Source organism: Petaurus breviceps, unplaced genomic scaffold (assembly GCF_028583685.1).
Source record: "Petaurus breviceps papuanus isolate PSGF00001 unplaced genomic scaffold, PetGlider_PUasm1.0 90808, whole genome shotgun sequence".
NCBI lineage: Eukaryota > Metazoa > Chordata > Mammalia > Diprotodontia > Petauridae > Petaurus > Petaurus breviceps.
In genome coordinates, this window is record NW_027187349.1 from 7401125 (window position 1) to 7419623 (window position 18499).

At 39.7% G+C, this 18499-nt stretch overlaps 1 protein-coding gene and 1 long non-coding RNA gene across 7 annotated transcripts in view; one reads left to right on the top strand and one right to left on the bottom strand.

Annotated features, from left to right (window-relative positions):
* Positions 1-1523: 1523 nt before the first annotated feature.
* Positions 1524-3080, bottom strand: LOC138147808 (uncharacterized). Its single transcript, XR_011164898.1, has 2 exons — positions 2127-3080; positions 1524-2004 (listed from the first exon to the last, which is right to left on the bottom strand). It is a non-coding gene; the product is annotated as an uncharacterized lncRNA (long non-coding RNA).
* Positions 3081-4059: 979 nt separating this feature from the next.
* QKI (QKI, KH domain containing RNA binding) overlaps positions 4060-18499 on the top strand; it is a 200680-nt gene continuing 186240 nt past the window's right edge. The window contains exon 1 of one of the 6 annotated variants that reach the window (XM_069070403.1): positions 4060-4546. In XM_069070403.1, coding sequence (XP_068926504.1) covers positions 4405-4546 — 142 coding nt within the window. In that variant the 5' untranslated portion in view covers positions 4060-4404. The remainder of the gene's footprint in view (positions 4547-18499) is intronic. The other 5 variants (XM_069070404.1, XM_069070402.1, XM_069070400.1 and 2 more) reach the window with 5 other exon arrangements.

The following is an 18499-nucleotide window of genomic DNA, read 5'->3' on the forward strand; positions in this document are numbered from 1 at the left end:
ATTAATAAGGTCAAAGCTGGGAATTGAACCCAAGTGTTCCTGGATTGGAGGTCAACTCTGTGGTAACCCACAATAGTTCTCAATCTTAAGAAGCATGATAAAATAATTCATGTTACTAGATAAAATAATTTAACATCAATAATTATTAACTTCCTACCCTAATCTTGCTAGACTAGGATTGGCATATATAAATATTTTTATCGGCTAAAAATAAATGAAGGTTCATTTATCTTATAAAGTCACAACTTTTTGATCAAAATCTATAACTACATCATTTGGCCCAAACCTTAACTGTGTCATTAAAAAGGTGTTTTGGTTTTTTTTTTTTTTTTTGCTTCCAAAGATATCTAGATATGTCTTTAAAAATTGGGGGAAAGATTATATTTGAAAACCAAACTTAACTAGCTTAACAAGTTGATTTCAGCAAATAAAATATCTTCATTGTAAAACCAACCAACCAACTACAGACTTTTTAAGGGAAAACACATTAACAGAACAGTAAAGAGAGTAGTAGACTTAAATTTAAAATGCATTTCATTTGATACCTATTACCCAAAATTTAAATGCGAAAGTACATTTTAATCTTCAAATTTAATTGAAATAAATATTATATTTCAAATGTTACATAATGAATATTATATAAAATAATATATGCCAACACTATAAAGAGATCAAATAATTCATTCAAATTAAATGTAACTCTGGAATGGTCTGTTTTGCTTTTTTAAATACTAAATTAAAGTGATTAAAAGTAATAAAACAGTTTCAGATTAAGATAACTTTCCTATATTACCTATCCTTAGATACCTAACCTATAAGCAGAAAGAGAACTTCAAACATTATATTCTATGTCCTTTTGTTCAAATACACTTGAAAACGTTTAAAATCTGTATTTTGTAATAAAAGTTCACAGAGTGCCTGAGATCTGTTTTGTAATTCAAAATCCCTCCCGTGCTTTACAGGATTATCTCAGTGACACTTTTTATTACTGAATGCTGATGCTATTATAAAACAATAAATTCCAACCACTGTATTTACAATGCCATAACATTCCATTTATTATGTAACTGCTATACTCATACTTTTGTATGCTAGATTATTGACTTTCAGAGTAACGGAAAAATGCAGACATATGTATCTTTTACCTAAAGAAGCATTTCGTTACTGCCTCGACAATATTAAATAGTAATGCTACTGTCAGTTGCAACAAAGATTTTTTTTAATTCCACAATTGCTTTCTCCATAGACTGCCCATTTATTTTCATTTAACACTTCTTCAGTTTAGTGGGTGTGTGCACAGTTAGACAAGAGGGATTGCTAGTCTACCAGTAATCTTCATTCCACTACTTCCCGTCACTTAATTTTTATTCTTTTTGCACTTTTGCTTGGGATGAGGAAAAAGTGAGCAAAAAAACCCAAAACCAAACAAAACCCTAAGTAAAAAACAAAAAAAACAAAAAACCAAAACCTGTCGGGGCTTCATAAATGGATGGAATGCCAATGCTGAGACCACAACGAGGAAATGCTCACGGTTAAACAATTTATTTGCATTGAGGACGACTAAGCTGCAGCACAATACACTAGTTACATGTGTGGGGGAGAAACAAAAGTCAGCTTCCCGATCTCAGTCACTTCGAGGGACCTAGTCCAGGCGGGATTGGGGTGAAGGGGTGGGGTAATAAGGGTGCTGCAGCCTAAGTTTCCCGGCCCGACAGAGAGCCAGAAGCAGCCAGAGTAAAGAGCCGGCCAGTTATTGAGAGCCCGCGGGGCGCTCGTGGCCCAACTGGTCTTTCGGTGAGGGCCCGGGGCAGGCAGTCAGTGATCGTGTCTAAGGTGCCCCGGGCCCCGGCCAGGAGTCCCAGGATAGGGCTGGGCAGAGCCGTGGACGGTCGGCCGGGACGAACCGTACCCTGAGTAGCTGGCGGTTTGGCTAGAACCGTTTACCCTCCAACACCAGTCAAGAAACGAAAACGATTCCCGCGAGCTTCAGCCAGGCACGAGCACCTGCCCCAAAGACCCACCTTAGTGGAGAGACAAACTCCACTCACCTCACCCCCACGCAGGCGCATAAATTAGAAAGCCCCACCCCGCTCCCCCCTACCCTCCTCCCTTCTATCTTTCTCCACCTCGGACAGTAGGAGGGGCCGAGAAAGACCCCAGGAAAGGGGCGTGACCATCCAGCTACCAAATTCTTTCCTATGTAGCCGTCGGCTCCTTGCTGCGCACGCGCCTTCGGACCTTACAGCTACGTGCCCAAACCACGTGACGCCCACCCCGACGGGCCCCCAGCGAAGCAAGGGGAGTGTTTCTTTTTGGAGAGACGAAATTTTTTTTAAACTATAATAAAAACAGGACGCCGATCAGCGAGCTCGCGCACGCGCTTAAACAGCCGGGGGTGGTGGGGGCGGGGCGACGACGCTGGCGCGGCGGGTTCCGCAGGAAATTCCTTCGTCGGAGTGCGCGAGACGCTCTCCTGCACTACGCGACCACAAAGGTCTACGCTCGCAAGTCCCGGGTGTCCACAAATAGCTTAACGCGCGCGCGCGCGCGAGGCAGAGAGCGCGCCAAAGGCTAGGAAGGAGGCCGGCTGGCGGGCTGGGACACCGGGGAGCAACGTTTACGCGGTACCAAGCCGTGTGCAGAAAGGGCACTCACAAATAAATGTGAGGAGCCTATGAGACGCTGACAAACGCCACCTCCTGTACCAGACCGCACCCCCCCTCCGCCCCGGCCTCGGTGCCCTCTGCCCAGCGAGAAAACACATAGCTTCTTACTCCTACATGCACATATTCCCTTCTGTCATTCATGCTGGGCGCAGGAGTGGGCCCAGTCCATAGCGGCCTCTGGGGAGAGCTTCGACACTACCCGACAGTCAGCTAGACGGACAGGTTGAGATCGCCTGGGCATCTTCATGTTTTCGTTAGGAAACACCCCGCTACACAGCACATAGAAACCTACGTAGCTCCTCTACCCATCTACACTACCCCCCACTCCAGTCTTTCTCAACCATCCCCGCGTGGAGGAAGGGGGGGAAGCAGCGAGGCTTGCGTGTGTGGGGCGAACCCCGCCTCCCCCTCCCGAGTTCCGCTCCTCGCGCTCGGACCCCCGAGCTCGGCCTCGGCGGGGCTGCGCCGCGTGCCCTTCCCTCTCCCCTTCTTTCCTTCCTTCCCTCCCTCCCTCCCCCAATCCCCTTCCCACCCCAAATTCCTTTTTTTCTACCCCCTCTTCCCACCCCACCCCATTCCCCGGGGGAGAGGGAGGCGCCGATTACAACTCCAATGCCCGTAATAGAGGGGGCAGAAGGGTGAGCGAGAGGGCGAGAGGGAAGGGAGGAGCGGGAGCGTGAGGGTGTGGGGAAGACACCGACCGACTCTTGGATTAACGGCCGCTTTCCCCTCCCCCTCCCTTCCCCCCTTCGCCCCGCCCCGCCCGGGTCTCCTCGCTGCTCCCCCTCCCCTTCCTCCCCTCCCCTCGAGTGTCTCTTTCCCCCCCTTCCTCCTCCCCCTCCCCTCCCCTTCCTCTCTACCCTCCCCCTGCCGTCGTCGTCGCCGCCGCCGCCGCCGCTGCCGCCGCTGCTGGCAGCGCCGCCTGAACTGAAGCGAACTCCACAGCCAAGTGAGTGAGGAGGAGGAAGAGGAGGAGAAGAAGGAGGAGGAGGAGGAGGAGGAAGGGGAGGAGGAGGAGGAGCGGGAGAGTCAGTGCGCGGCGGCAGCAGCGGCAGAGGCGGCAGCGTCGGGGACCAGCCCAGAGAGACCCCGAGCCCGCGGCAGAGGCGGCGGCGACGGAGCAGGCAGCAGCAGCCTGAGAGGAGCCAAACGAGCAGCTCCAGCTCCAGCAGCAGCAGCAGCAGCAGCAACCACAACCCCGGCGGCGGCGGCGGCAGCAGCGGCGGCGGCTCCTCCTCCTCCTCCCAGCGAAAGCGGTTCCCCCAGCGCCCAGAGCGGGGCCCCGCGGAGATAACCCCTCCTCCCCCCTCCCCACCCCGCCGGCACTCGTGAGGGGACGGGCTGAGCTGGGCAGCGGAGGCAGCACCGGGAGCAGCGAGCGGCGGGAGGAGGAGGAGGAGGAGGACGAGGACAAGGCGGCGGGAGCAGCGGCGGCAGCGGGAGCGGCAGCTCCGGGACCCACGTTGTGGGAACAGCGGCCGCGGGAGGGAAAAGTGCCTGCGGGGGGTGGGGGGGGCAGAGCGGGCGGTTCGGTTTCCTGCGCTGTGGGGACAGTCGGCTTCCCCCCCTGCCCCCCGTCTCCTCCTCCTCTTCCTCCCGTCCCCTTCCTTCCCCGCAGCGGGCGAAGATTGCAGACCCTCCCGGAGCAGCCCCCGGCTTCTTGGGGCTCGCCCCCCCGCCCCCTCTGCCCCCCTTTTCTTCCGTGGCGGCGGGCGGTGTGAGCTGCGGGGCTTGGAATATGGTCGGGGAAATGGAAACGAAGGAGAAGCCCAAGCCGACCCCAGATTACCTGATGCAGCTGATGAACGACAAGAAGCTCATGAGCAGCCTGCCCAACTTCTGTGGGATCTTCAACCACCTCGAGCGGCTGCTGGACGAAGGTAAAGGCTCCCCCGCCTCCCATCCTGCTTCCCCGATTTTGCCTCGGGAGCACCGCCGCCTCTTCCTGAGTCCCCCCGGGGCTGGGGGCGGCACAGCGTCCCGAGGACCGACGGCGGCCGGTCGAGGCCCAGGTCCTGCCTGCTGGGGGGGGGGGGGTGCCTTGGCCAGAGCGGCTTGGAGGCACCGGGAAAGTCTGGGGGCACTTGGGAGGGCGGGGCCCCCGGAAAGCCGGGCTGTGGGGCCGGAGTCCCGGGCTAGTGCGGGGCCCGACGGAGGGCAGCCCTGTCTGGAGGTTGGGCTCGGGAAGCTCCTGGGGAGCTGTGGAAAACTTGGCTCGGAGGACCGAGGGGCCGGGGCCCAGCCCGGCAGCTCCCCACTTTTCCAGTTAGTCCACCCCCCTAGTTGCTTTGGGGAAGGGAAAAGCAGCAGCATTAGGGCTACCGACCCCAGTCCCCATGCTCCCCCCTCCCCCTTTCCCCCTTCCCCTGCGGCTTGGAGTCAGATTTTTAGAAAAAAAGAAAAACCAAGAGAGTAGTGTCGGCGTGCCTTTAAAGCCGGAGCCCTTTACCCCAATGGAGTGGCCCCTCCGGAGCCCGGCGCCGGACCCCCGGACCGCGGGGGGGAGGGGGCGCGGGGCCCCGCCAGTCCCCTTGTGTCTCCTTGCGTCCTCTCTGCCGCCGAGCCCCTTCCCTCCTTTCGGAAAAGGAAGTTTGACCTAACCTTTTCGAAACAGATTCCCGTTCCTCCCCATGCCTTCCTCAGCCTTGTGGAATTCCTGGCTGAGAAGGGCGGAATTCAGTTTAAAGTCTGTAGAGCCTGCAAATGTTCCAAGAGAAGTTACCAAGTGGGGTTTCTTTGTTTATACTTAGACACTAACGCCTCTGGAGAGGTGCTCATTTGACTGAAGGGAAGGACAAAATGACAACTGAGCATTTTGTCCTTTTTGATTTGAGGAAACGAAAACCATTCGAGTTTAACTTGACTTTTTGGGGAGGGGAATGCCTAAGGAGAGGTGAAGATGTGTGCCTGAAGGCGTTGTCGTGCTGGGGCGGGGAGGAGGGTCTGGAAAGGAAGCCGCAGGCAGTTTGGGGGTCCGAGGCCGAGAGCTGAGCCGTAGTTAGGGACCCAAAGAAAGGCTCTGGCAAGCCCGGGTTTGGAACTTTGATTTAACTGGTGGAGTTTTATGGACTCGATGAAAGAGGGTGAATGTTGGATGCTTTATGGAAATTGAGTAGCAAAAAATTGATTAAGAAACTACCAATTAAAGATAACTGAAAATTAAAGATAACAAAGGTGAAAAAATTATTTTTAAAGTCTCAGAAATATCTTTTATTTAAATTTATATAAAGTATCCTACTGAGGATTGTGTGGGGGTGGGGAGGAAACCCAGTCAGTTTTAAGTGTCACTAAAGAACAAAAGACCGGAAATGTTCCTGGAGATAAAAATGGGTTTAAAAGAATCTGAAAGGCCTTTGTAGTTCTGTAAATCACGGGATTACTAGTGATATTTAAAGATTTTAAAGTTTCTTCTTTAAAAAAAAAAAACCCGACTATTCAAATTGGCTTTTTCTAGGTTAAATAGAATCATCTAATCTGTGAATGTTTAGAAGTACCGGAAAAGTTAAACTGCCCCTTTAAGTATTTCTCCTTTTTCCTATTTGTGTTGGCAGCTGAGTGGAAGAATTGTGGAGGCAGAAAACTTTCTGGAATGTCCAAAAAAAAAAAAAAAGTTTCAGAACTCTTAAGTTGAGTCTTTCCAAATGTGAGCGCTAAGGGGCGCTAGTTATTTTTTTCTTGAGGAATATTAATTGCGGAATTGATAAGATTTCCAATACTCTTTATTCTAAATTGATTTGTTGAAATTTTGAAAATCCAGCCACTATGCATATAGACAAGCAAATGTTTCACATAGTTGGCAAAGATTTTATGAAAACTCATTAAATACTCTTCGTACGAATTAAAATAGTCTGTTGAGATTTTCACCTTGGCAGATTTAAAGAGTAAGTTTGTGATTTCAGGAATGAATTTTCTGGAAAGTGGTGCATGTTTTATACGAGTTATTTTTAGGAGAAGTCAAGTACAACGTTGCAGTTGAAGAGATGTAAAGGGAAATAAAAATGATCTAAGACAAAGTTGTGCCATCTATTTTATGACATCTAGCTAGTGGTTTCATGTTAAAAATTCAAACTCAATTTACAGACTTTTCAACAGAATATTGAATACAATTGCTTCAGAAATATTTCTGAAAACATTTTTTATTGTGCCTAACATGAGAATAGCAAAATACTAATAGAACTTGAATTTTAACATGAATTTTCAAAAGCCTGCCTTGAATCTGTTAAGTATTTAATCTTTGCTGAATCATACATAGACAATTCTTTACAATTGGCTATCGCTTGTTAACTTTTACTCCTTAAAGCTGAAAAAAAAAAGTTTGGTTACTGAAAATAAATTTTGAGAAACAAAGTTTACCTTTTTGTCCCCTTCCATTTTTCCTGAGTTGAAAATGGAAGCAAACACTGGGCTTTTTCCTCTTAATATTAAAGGTCGAAGACCATGATATCTTTAGAAAAGATCTTCGCTTCTAATGTTTACTAAAATAGTAACCCTCAAATTTAATACTCAGGTATCACTTTGAATCTATTCTGAAATTTCTTCAGATCCCCATGTAAAAGATTTCATTTACATGGTAACAAGGATGTTTAAAATGGACTAGGAAGTTAAATTGTTTTTTCATCAGACCAGCCCAATATGCCGGAAAAGGGGCTTTTCCTTAGTGTGGAATAAACACTTTCCTGCAATTGTTAGAAATGTTAAACTTAACCTGAATCTAAATTGATTTTTTTTCTGAGTGCAAATTGATATATGCATATATTGTGCCTATCAATCTTAACTACTTCTGAAGTACTTAAAATGTTTTTTTTTTCATCTGCCAAAATACTTAATTATGACTTTAGGCAGTTCTTGTTTACTTTGATGTGTTTTTTTAGTTGTTTCAAACAAATTATTTTTTGTCAAGACTGTGTGGTTAGAATTTATTCCTACCTTTGTTCCAAAGCAAGTTTTTCGTGTGCAGATAATAATGCTTTTTTCTTAAGATTAAGGAAGGAAGATTGTAAGTTTAATAAACGAACATACTAGTTTCAGGAGTATTTTGTGATTTTACTTGATATGTATAGAAGTATCTTGCAATAGAGCATTAAGCATTTTAATTTTTAAGCTTTAAATTCCCTATTATTAATATTTGAAGATTGCTTGATTGTTTTGAGAGTATGCATGTTTAATAATAGTCACATAACTAATTATGGAAACCTTGGCACCCCTAAGAAAAACTTGTAACAAGTTTATTTTAGATTAATTTATATTTTCCATATTGTCTATAAAATACTATGCAGATTTTGGGGCCCTGGCAATTTATTCATAAATAGTTCTGTCAAAACTTAGTGGTCTAAGACCTAGAGCTGCAATTTATGGTTTCAAGGAGGAAGGATTTTCAAATTACCATACACTGAAAATTACTTGGTTCTAAGTATATTTGGAACAGATATAAAAGCAGAAAAATAGTGTACATGTCTTATTGGCCCTGTCATGAAGGCAGTTTTCCAGTGGAAAGGGGATATATCCATTATGAATATTAATTGGTGATAAAAAAAATTTCCTTCTGTGTGAAAGACCTTGAAAACAATCAAAATTAATGCTAATTTTATGAAGTTTTTAATTAGAGTAATGAACTAATTTGGAGAACATAAGATTGGCAGAATAAAACTTGGAAATGAGGCAACTATATAGACTTTTATTTATGGAGGGCAAAGGAAAAACCATTAATTGACAAGTTTTTTATCCATCATGCTATTTGTGGGAGTTCAGAACTTCTGACAACCATAGAAAAACCATTTACATATAATAGGAAATGTTGTATAGCCCCTTATCTTCTAATTTTCAATTATTTGAAAAAGTGTTTATGCAGTTGAGAATGTTATGTGCCATAATACTTAGAAGAAAAGAAAAAAAATCAGCAAGTCTTTATTAAAGTGCCTACTATGTGTAAGGTGGTATGATAAGTACTGGGGATATAAAGACAAATAATAAAATACATCCTATACTAGACTTATTTGAACATTGTTTAATTTTTGTTTGTCATTGTTTTTCAAATTGAACATCCTTTTGACTTAGTATACCAGTTTGAATTGAATTTTTTCCCCATTTGAAAAGAAGTGAACAGAAATTGTACTTGAGTGTTCTCAAAGTTTCCATGTAATTTGTATTATAATGTTCCATTGATAGTGCAGCCTTTTTAAATATTTGAATTGCATTGTCATGTAGTTCATCAGACTATCTTAAGTACTTAATGTATCTTGTCTTGCTTACACTTTATTGTTTAATCAGATGCTTCTTAGTATTATAAATGATGGTTATGTAATACAGCAATATTTCATCCTCTTGAAATTCTATTGAGACAATGCTGCCTTCCCTGGCGAGCCCCCCTTACCTCTCCCAATTAAACATTATAGAAAGTTTTGGTTGTTAGTACTGAAGAGATTTTTAAAATGTGTGTGTGTGTGTGTATATATATATATACACACACACACACACACACACACACTTACATATACACATACATACATACATATATATATACACACATACATGCACTTACATGTATATGTACATAAGCACTCAGAAGTCAGAATTTCTGAGAAAAAAAAATCAGACATGGGAATCTACTTTTGCTCTTAAAAATAACTTGTGATAAAGCTGTAACTTAAGTTAAAAATCTATTTAGGAACTATGATTTTGTTTTTATACAAAAAACTTTAAAAATTATAGTAAGAGGAAGAATAGCAACCTATTAAGTTGTAAAAAATGATATTTTCCTTGTTACCCAGGAGGTGTCAGCAGCTGTATAGAAAGTGATAATGGAAAGGGAAATGCTTTGATAGAATTTCTTTGATCTTATAGGTTATGTTAATCCAAAATATTTGAAATAAGTTTTAATTCCCCTATGTAAAGCAAAAACTGCATATATAAAATAATACTATGAGCTAGTGAGACTGAATTAAGATGTCTGCCTTTCTATTAATGAACTTAAATGCTTCTTACATTGATGGACTAGTAAAAAATGATCACCCTATATTTACCCAACATAATTGAGATAACATCAAAGGAATAGGGTCACTTATAGGTGAGAAGATTGGTTTTTTACAATATGATATATATAAAGAATAATGATCTGCATTAAAAATAGCCATTAATTTCACTTGTAAATGCTTTTTGGTGCTTGTCTTTTGGCTGATGGGATTGACATCTGAAGCTGACTATGTACAACAGGAATTTAGTACAGAAATAGATGAATTACATTTTTTGACAAGAGGAGGGTAGCCTTTAATAAAAATGCCCTCTTCCAACCTAACTAAACAATTCACAAGTTTCTTATTGCCTCATTATTATTGCACCATATCTTCTTGCCTCAGAACTTAGTTTCATATTAGAATTTTTAAAGAGATCTACCTCTAATAGAGTTCATATTATTGAATGATGAAAAATGTCCCTTTTTTATAAAAAAAAAACAACGAAATAGGTTATTTTCTGATATGATGATTTGATCAGTGAATTTAGAAGGGATAAGTGTTAGATGAGCTGAATTTATGATTTAATCTACTTCATTCAATAAGCATTTACTTCAGAAAAACGGACTTGGCGTATCTAAAATGCAAAAGCTTAGCCACTCGGTGGGCATCAGTTGTATTTGGTTTCTTAATGTATGACTAATATTTTTTAAACCAATTAATTATGTAACTTTGTGCTAATGAATGACGAGGGCTGTTTTGGAAAATTTGCATTTTGAAGGATAAGGAAAGAGAATGCTCACATTTTAAAATTTACATAACTGATAAACAAGTCTCACTATTGGAACAATGCTGGATTATGGACTTAGGTATTTTTTGAATATGAATGTATGTGCAAATTTAAAAAAAAAATGAGTCTTTAGGAAATATTTATCACCTGTGAAAGTTTAATTTTCATTTCCATAAGTAATTTTTAATTAGTAGAAACTAAACTATTTTCCAGTGTAAATCTCTTTATGTCAGTAGCAAAAAATATGTTGGTTACAACTAGCTAGTTTATCTGTGTTCAAATTTGACCTTTTTTTTCCCCCAGCTTAAAAGTTTTATGTTTTCTTTTTTAAGCAGAAAATGAAAATTAATATTCTGGCCTCAGTCAAATGCTAATGAATTATACAGGAAATTCTTCACAGTAGCTAAATAGTATGTTTCATTGGTTACTCAGTATATTGGCCAAAATAAATGACATTATAAATTTTAAAACAATATTTAGTTTGGTTTTCTGTATTTCTATAGGATTTTTCTTTAAAAAGTTAATTTTAACAGATAGGTTAGTTTTAGGAAAATTCTGAAATGATATTAAGTATTTCAGACTTTTTGAGAGTTCAAGTTATATATTGTTGCTAGCAGTGAAGAATGTTGGCAATACTTTTCTGGGAGCTGAGGGAAAAGTTCCTTACATGTAAAAAAATGGCTCAGAAAAGGTGCTAATCTTATCACTAAACTTTGTTCATTGAAAATATGCTTATTTAATGAAACTTCACAAAAAAATTCAGAACTCACTACACTTTATATAATTTTTGAGTGCCTATTGTATGTTTGGCACAAAGCTAAGAAGTATAAGAAGTTTCTGTTGTCAAACATTTATTTTCTGAATTTTAAAATACTACCTTAGGTGCAGTACTCATAATTAGATAAAATAAGTTAATTTAGTGCAAGTTTTATATTCACTGGGCTATCTCAAACTAGGAGTAGTCAACTCCCAGAGTTGACATAGATCTTGACTTTCCCTGGCATTTTTGGGTTACATGATTTTAAGCAAATCTTTGATTTATAACATGGGCTTTCATACCAGGTCCCTACCAGGTCTTCATTGATGAGAATGAGTTGGGAGGTGCATTTAAAATGTGTTGAATTTAGAAATTAGATGTTCATTTCCACAGACGTTCTTTACCTACAGTGTAAAAGACACTATACTGTGGTTTTGGGATACAAAGATAAAAATGAAATAGTCCTTGATTTCAAGGTTTTTAGAAGTTGCTTCTACAGGGGAATTTAGGGACATGACATATACATAGAGAGAAGTACATATAAAGTACTCTAAGGGAGAGAGTTTTAAGAAACCAAGGTAGGAAATCAGGATAACTTTCTTGGAGGAAGTGATACCTTACCCTGAATTTGGAAAGAAGGTAGTGGTGATAAAAGAGGTTTTTTTCCAGGCTTGCTGGACACCACGTGTGAAGTTATGAAACTGGAATATCAAATTCAGGGAACAGTCAGTAGATCAGTTTGTCTTGAACATCTAGAATATTTGAAGGGGAGTAATAGGAAGTAAGTCTGGAAAAGGTAGGTGGGAACCAGATTATGGAGTGCTTTAAATGCCTGGCTGAGGAACATACACATACCTGTAGATATGTGTGTATCTGCATATTTCTTCTAGAAGCAGTAGGGCTACACTGATCTGGTGAGTGATGTACTGAGACCGTTAGAAAATTATTTTGTTAATTGAGGAGCAGATTGGAAGACTGTAAGATGCTTCAGTAATTCATGGGAGAGCTAAAAGGTTTAAACTAGGATAATAGCAGTGCTTAGTGTAGAAAAAGGGACAAATGTGAGAGATGTTGCAGTGCTCCAGCTAATAGGATTTGGCAACTGGTGGGATATAGTTTGGGAGAGAGAGGGAGGGAGGGAGGAAGGAAGAAGGAAGACTCAAGCAAGCTGAGGTGTTAACCTTGGGCTACTGAAAAAGGATGATGTTGCTCAGAGATTTTCAAGTTGTTCGTTCATGTTTGACTCTTAGCAGACCTATTTGGGGTGTTCTTGGCAAAGTTCGGAGTGATTTGCCATTTCTTCTCTAACCTATTTTACAGAAGAGGAAACTGAGGCAAAACAAGATTAAGTGACTTACCCAGAATCACACAGCTAGTGTCTGAGGCCAGAGTTGAATTCTTCAGGCTGGTGCTCTGTCCCCTGTAGCACCTAGTTAACCCCTTTCAACACATAAGAAAATGTAAATGATTGGTGAATTGAGATAGGAAGATTAGAGTTCTTTTCTTCCCCTTCTGTGCAATTTGAGATGCTGATAGGATGGGCATGAGTTTGAGTCCTGTTAACCTCGTTTATATTTCAAACTTCAGTTTCTTCTTGGATAAAATGGAGATGGTAGTATCTACCTACTTCACAGGGTGGTTTTTGAGGAAGGAAAGCTCTTTATGACCTTTTGCCTGCTATGTTAATGAGTTTAGTAGCTTTTTTTAAAAAAGATTTTCTGACCTTTAGTCTTAGTCCAGTGGATAAGTAAAATATTCCAGCATACTAGGAGAATTTACTATTGTCATTGGAAATGCAAAAATGCAAATAATTTGCTTCATAAGTTTGATTTAAAAATTTTTTTCACAAGATAGTATTTATTTTTTTAAATGCCTTGTATATTTGTTAATGGAAGTTTTTATTAGACTTTAAAATTTTTTGGTTTGAATTTTTCCTTTGTGAGTATGGAGAGAAATCTGATAGGATGAATGGGGCTTGGAGGCAGTGTTATAAAATGTAAATATCATGTAAGTAGGAGTCAGAAGAGCTAAATTCCAGTTGTTCCCCCCCCCTCCCCCCAGAGTTAATAGTGGTTTGATCTTGGGCAAGTCATTTTAACCTGACTTTATTCATTCACAAAACGTGAGTGTATATACTTCATAGGATCATTTATACCCCAGAGAAAATGTTTTCAGGAATGCTTTGCATACTATAAAACATAAAAAATGTGAGGTAGTTTTATGATGATTGTTACTAAGTTGGATTAATCCATTATTGTGAGTGTGAGAAAAGGTGGTGGAAACATAGTATTTTTGAAGGGCTCATTATAGTAAAAAGAACATTTGACTTGGAGCCAGAAAACTTTTTTTAAAATCCTAGCACCAACACTGCTTAAATTTTTTGGTACTTAATTTCCTCATCTTAATGATGGGTTTGTATTCATCTGTGATGTCATTGATCAGACTCTGTAATATCTATGTGCTATAAACGTGTGCTATATACATAATTTTACCTTTGATTTGGGAGATTATTATTGTCCTGGTTTTTTGAAAGTGGAATTTTGGTCTGTCAAAATTGAAAGAAAGTTGTGAATTACACAAACTTTTTTTTAAAAAACAGAATTTTGTAACCTGAACTATGTAAAAAAATCTAAACTCCAAAGATAGTTATTTTTTAAGAACTTTATTTGTTTAAAAGCATCGGTTCAAAATTATTCAGCTGTGAATTGTAGAAAATCATATAAGTTGGCTTTAACAAATCTCGTAGAGTGAATAGATTGCTTTATTTAATTGAAATGTATACTAACCTGAAGTTTAGTATACTTGTTGAAATTTTTTAATCTAAAAGTCTTTTAATATTTTTGAATTCTTCCATAGTAGTTTAGGTGAAAAATTATTTGAGGGTTCTGATGATTGAAGGTCTTATTGCAAATAAAAATATATTTGTAGGAAATAAAAATTTGCATTGTTTGCTTTACAAAAGGCTTCAGCTAAGAATTCCTTTAACATATTGTCATCATTCCCCACCCGCATTTGCAAGACTAATTTATTTTTACCTATTTTTTAGTAACATCTATTACATAAAAATCCCCTGCTGGGGTATCCGTAGAACTTTTAGCTTCACCTATGTAGAAAGATAATTTGTTTCTATTTAGAAATGTTGCTTTATATGTCAAAGTATAATTCTTATTGCTTGTCTCTTGAACTGTATTTTGAGAAGTTTGATGTTAGTCAATACAGTAGAATGTTTTAATGTGATCATTTGGTAGATTGAAATTTGATTTTTGCTTTGATCTGTCTTGGACCCCATTTAAAGATGTTTAATTAAAGTACTCCAGTGATAGAAGTGCACCATGAGCCTTAGTTTCCTCGTCTGCAAAATGAAAATGATATTTGGGCAACTAGGTGGAGGCACTAGACCTGAAGTCAGGAAGACTGGGCTTCAGATGTGGCCTTAGACATTGCCTAGCTGTGTGACCCTGGACAAGTCACTTAACTTGTGTCTATCTCATTTTCCTCTTCTGTAAAATAGGGATAATAATAGGTAGCCACCTCACAAGATTTTTGTGAAGATCAAATAACGTAATATTTGTAAAGTGCTTAGTGAATTGCTTGGCACATAACAGGTGCTTAATAAATTCTTGTTTACTTCATTATCTACCTTATGGGCCTTTTTGCTGTCAGGGGTTTTGTAAACCTCAAAGCACTATATGTATATTAGTAGTTAATAAAAATAAAAATTATGTAGTGTTTTATAGACATATTTTCCTTACAGGAAGCCTCTGAAGAAAGATATGGTTACATTATTATCTCTTTTCCTGATGAGGAAACTCGTTTATTTATCCAAGGTTATTCAACTTAGTGGCAGAGCTTTGATTCAAACCAGGTATTTTTGACTCTGTCCACAGTGCTTCCATGCTATCTCTAAAAACAGTTTTACTTGGAAAGTGGTTCCATGTTATGGCATCCAAGTCAGGGTTATAAATAACATCTAGGGATCATAGGATTTAAAGCTGGATGAGACTAGAGGTTATGTAGTCCAGCTCCCTCATTTTGTAAATAAAATGAAGCCAGAAAGATTAGCCCAAGGTTGGAGTTAGTAGTAGAGAGGGGATTCAAACCCAGGTCTTCTGAAGTCCAGTACTTTTAATACTACATTACCATCTAATGTAGGGTTGCAAACTTTTTTGTATATAAAGGGGACTGGTAGTGAAACTCCCAGGGTATGTATGTATGTATGTGCATGTATATATACATTTGTGTATGCTGCTAATGGCCAAAACAGGCCATTACTGCTTTTTAGTATATGCTACTGAAGGAGTACAGATAACAAAGAGCTATGCTACCAGACTTCGAAATATCATTATGACAGTCTATACTGCTTTAATTTCAGCTAGGTTTGGCGTAGTGACAAACCACTGACTAGTTGACATCGGCATTCTGTGAAACTAATTTTGTAGTTTATAATGTTTTAGAAAACTATATATGTATTTGTCAGATTTTAAGACTAGAAACCAAATAACATTATAGTATAAAACATTGATTTTCATAAACTGTCTGAAGAGTTGTAGGGACTTTAATATGCTTTAAATAGAATAAATAAAAGTGTTATGAAAATACGAACTACTAACAGCTTTTTGGTGGAAGTGGAAAAACAACTTTTTGAATTAGCTGGAGAGGAAGATTAAAATTACTTTATGAAGTAAAGCAAGTGACTTGATAATTTTTTTGGATAAATCTTTATATCAAAGATTTTTTATTAAAAGATTTTTATTGAAGATTAAAGTATTTTAAGAGAAAAATTCACTGTAGGTTTCTGAGTGTCTGTATTACATTTTTATTCATAATAATGTGGAGAAAACTAAAAGGATAGAGTCTCAGGTATATACCACTCAGATAATATAGTATACTAAACCTAGCTTATATTTATCTAGTTATTATTTATTATTATCTAGTAATTCATGAAGAAACTCAGTTTCAGATAGACAGTTTAATGCCCAGTTAGACTGCTTGATTGTGCAGAGTTTTAATATTGCTAAATGTCTGAAGTCCAAAGGTATACTTGCATCAGCCTCAGATTAACATAGAATGAATAACAGAGCAATTTGTCAGCTAGGCAGCCCTGAAAAATGTCAGCAAGAAGACTGATGATGATGAATTGGATAGAAATGGGTGGTGCAGTAGATAGCCACTAGATCCCATTTCTAAGGCCAAAAACCTTCAGGGATGACAGCTGATGTGTAGGTATTTGCACAGTAATTAAATGAACTATAGTTCTTTGCTTGCCTGAATAGAACAGTAACATATACATTTTATCATGTAAGAGTTTTCAAATCTTTCGTAGCATAAAGTAGCAGATAAACAACATAAAATGTTTAACAGGAAGGAATTTTCCGTTTGGGAAGCCATGTTTGCATCATTGGTTGGGTGAGGTGGCACTTATGTACTTGTAGTATTTGAAATCCCCAAATTTTGAAAACTTAAATTAGTAGTATTTTTGGATAATTGTTATAGCCATGGGGTTTATCATTGCAAAAGTTTCACTTATATATTTTTTATGTCTTTTGTATTACCTGCCTTTCCCAATGTATCCACACAACCCCAATCCTCTCTCCCCTAGGAACTGAGTCATTCCTTATAACAAAGATAAAAAGGAAGAAAAAAGGACAGTGAAAGTAATCTATACATCTAAAAAATCTGATTTTACTTGTAGTGTTTCATATCCTAGTTCCTTGCCTCTACAGAGAAGTAAGGGGGGGTGAGGTGGGAAAGACATGAAACCTTATCATATGTTATGGGCTTGAGTTTGCTTCTTATAATTTTTTTCAAGCTTCGTTAATACTATATTTAATCAGTAACATACATAGTCATCAATGGTTTATGCAAAAAGGATTCAAGGATATATGTGCTAATCTGTTTTTTGTTAGCCACTTAACACCCAACTACTGCCCTGTTCTCTTAGAAATTAAACATCATATTTGTTACTATCAGGAAAGTCATCCCTACCTTGAGTTATAGGTTGGGTCCTAGCAATCAGTGAGTAAACAAGCATTTATTTAGTGCCTGCTCTGTACCAGGCACTGTGCTAAGTTCTGAGGAACAGAAATCAGCAACAAGAGAACCTCCCACAAAGAAACCAAAACCTGTAATATGAGTCCCTGCTCTCAAGGAGCTCACAGTTTAATACTTAGGATGCCTAGTGACCCTGATGATTATAGGTAGTGCTACTTGCTAAGCAAGAAGGCATTTAATCATTGTGATTTCACATAATTTTTGATTGTTTTATTATTGTTGTATAAGCAAACTCTTAACAGACATAGCAAATTGTAAAGACTTTAGGAGTGGTCTAACTAAAAGATTATTGTTGAGACCAGCCTAGAGTCTAGTATCTGCTTCCCCCCTCCCCCCCCAAAAAAAAAGCCACACCTACCACATGTCATCTGGTCAACTATAAAGTAATCTTGTTTTTGTTTTTGCCCACAGAAACTATGAATTCATCTGTGAAGGTGTAGATTAATTGAGAGCTAGGTCAGCAGAGCGAATCACTCACACATTTGGGCACTATCTTTGGTCTCTGTTGCTGTGTTCTGCCATTACTTCATACTGATGCTCAGTTTTCTGAGACTGGCTATAGGCTAGTTACCTCCTTTCTTCTCTCCTCACAGCCCATGCATATGATTCCTTAGTTTGTTGGCAGCACTCACTCTGTCATCTTAGTTTCTCTTCATGTAGGTGTAGCAGCAAGCACCCCAAGCGTCCTCAGGGTTTGCAGCTACCACAGGTTCTTGGATCTGCTTTGTTAAAGGAAAGCAACTCAAAATGGGTTAACAAGCTTACTTTAATCAGTCAGATGTATATCATTTACCTAGTTCAGGGGAAAAAGATCAGCACCCCGAACTTCAGAACATACAGACAGAATTATCAAGACAGAAACATCAAGTAGACAGATTTCCAAACTGTCCAACCATTACATCCATACCCAGTCAACATCTGGGTTTCCACATTCTGGGTTTTTCAAAGCCGGGGGACTCTCAACAACGGCTTCCCAGAATTCAGATCAAATCACAGAACATTTCTCAAAGTGAGTCCCCAAAACAAAGCTACACATCAGGGCTTATATAGCCTTCTCCTGGCTCAGAGAATGTAACAACCTTATTGACCCACTGGCCAATCAAAAAGTATCTACTGAAAAACAAGCCTCCCTCCCCAGGCTTCTGCTGCACTTTAGCCTAGGGGCAGGGAAGATCTTTAAATCTGCATTTCCATTACAGTAGGTCCCCAGGAAAATGGTATTACAAATTATCAATCTTTTCCTCTACTGTATCTCATATAAGTACATCTGACATAATAAGCATGTGGT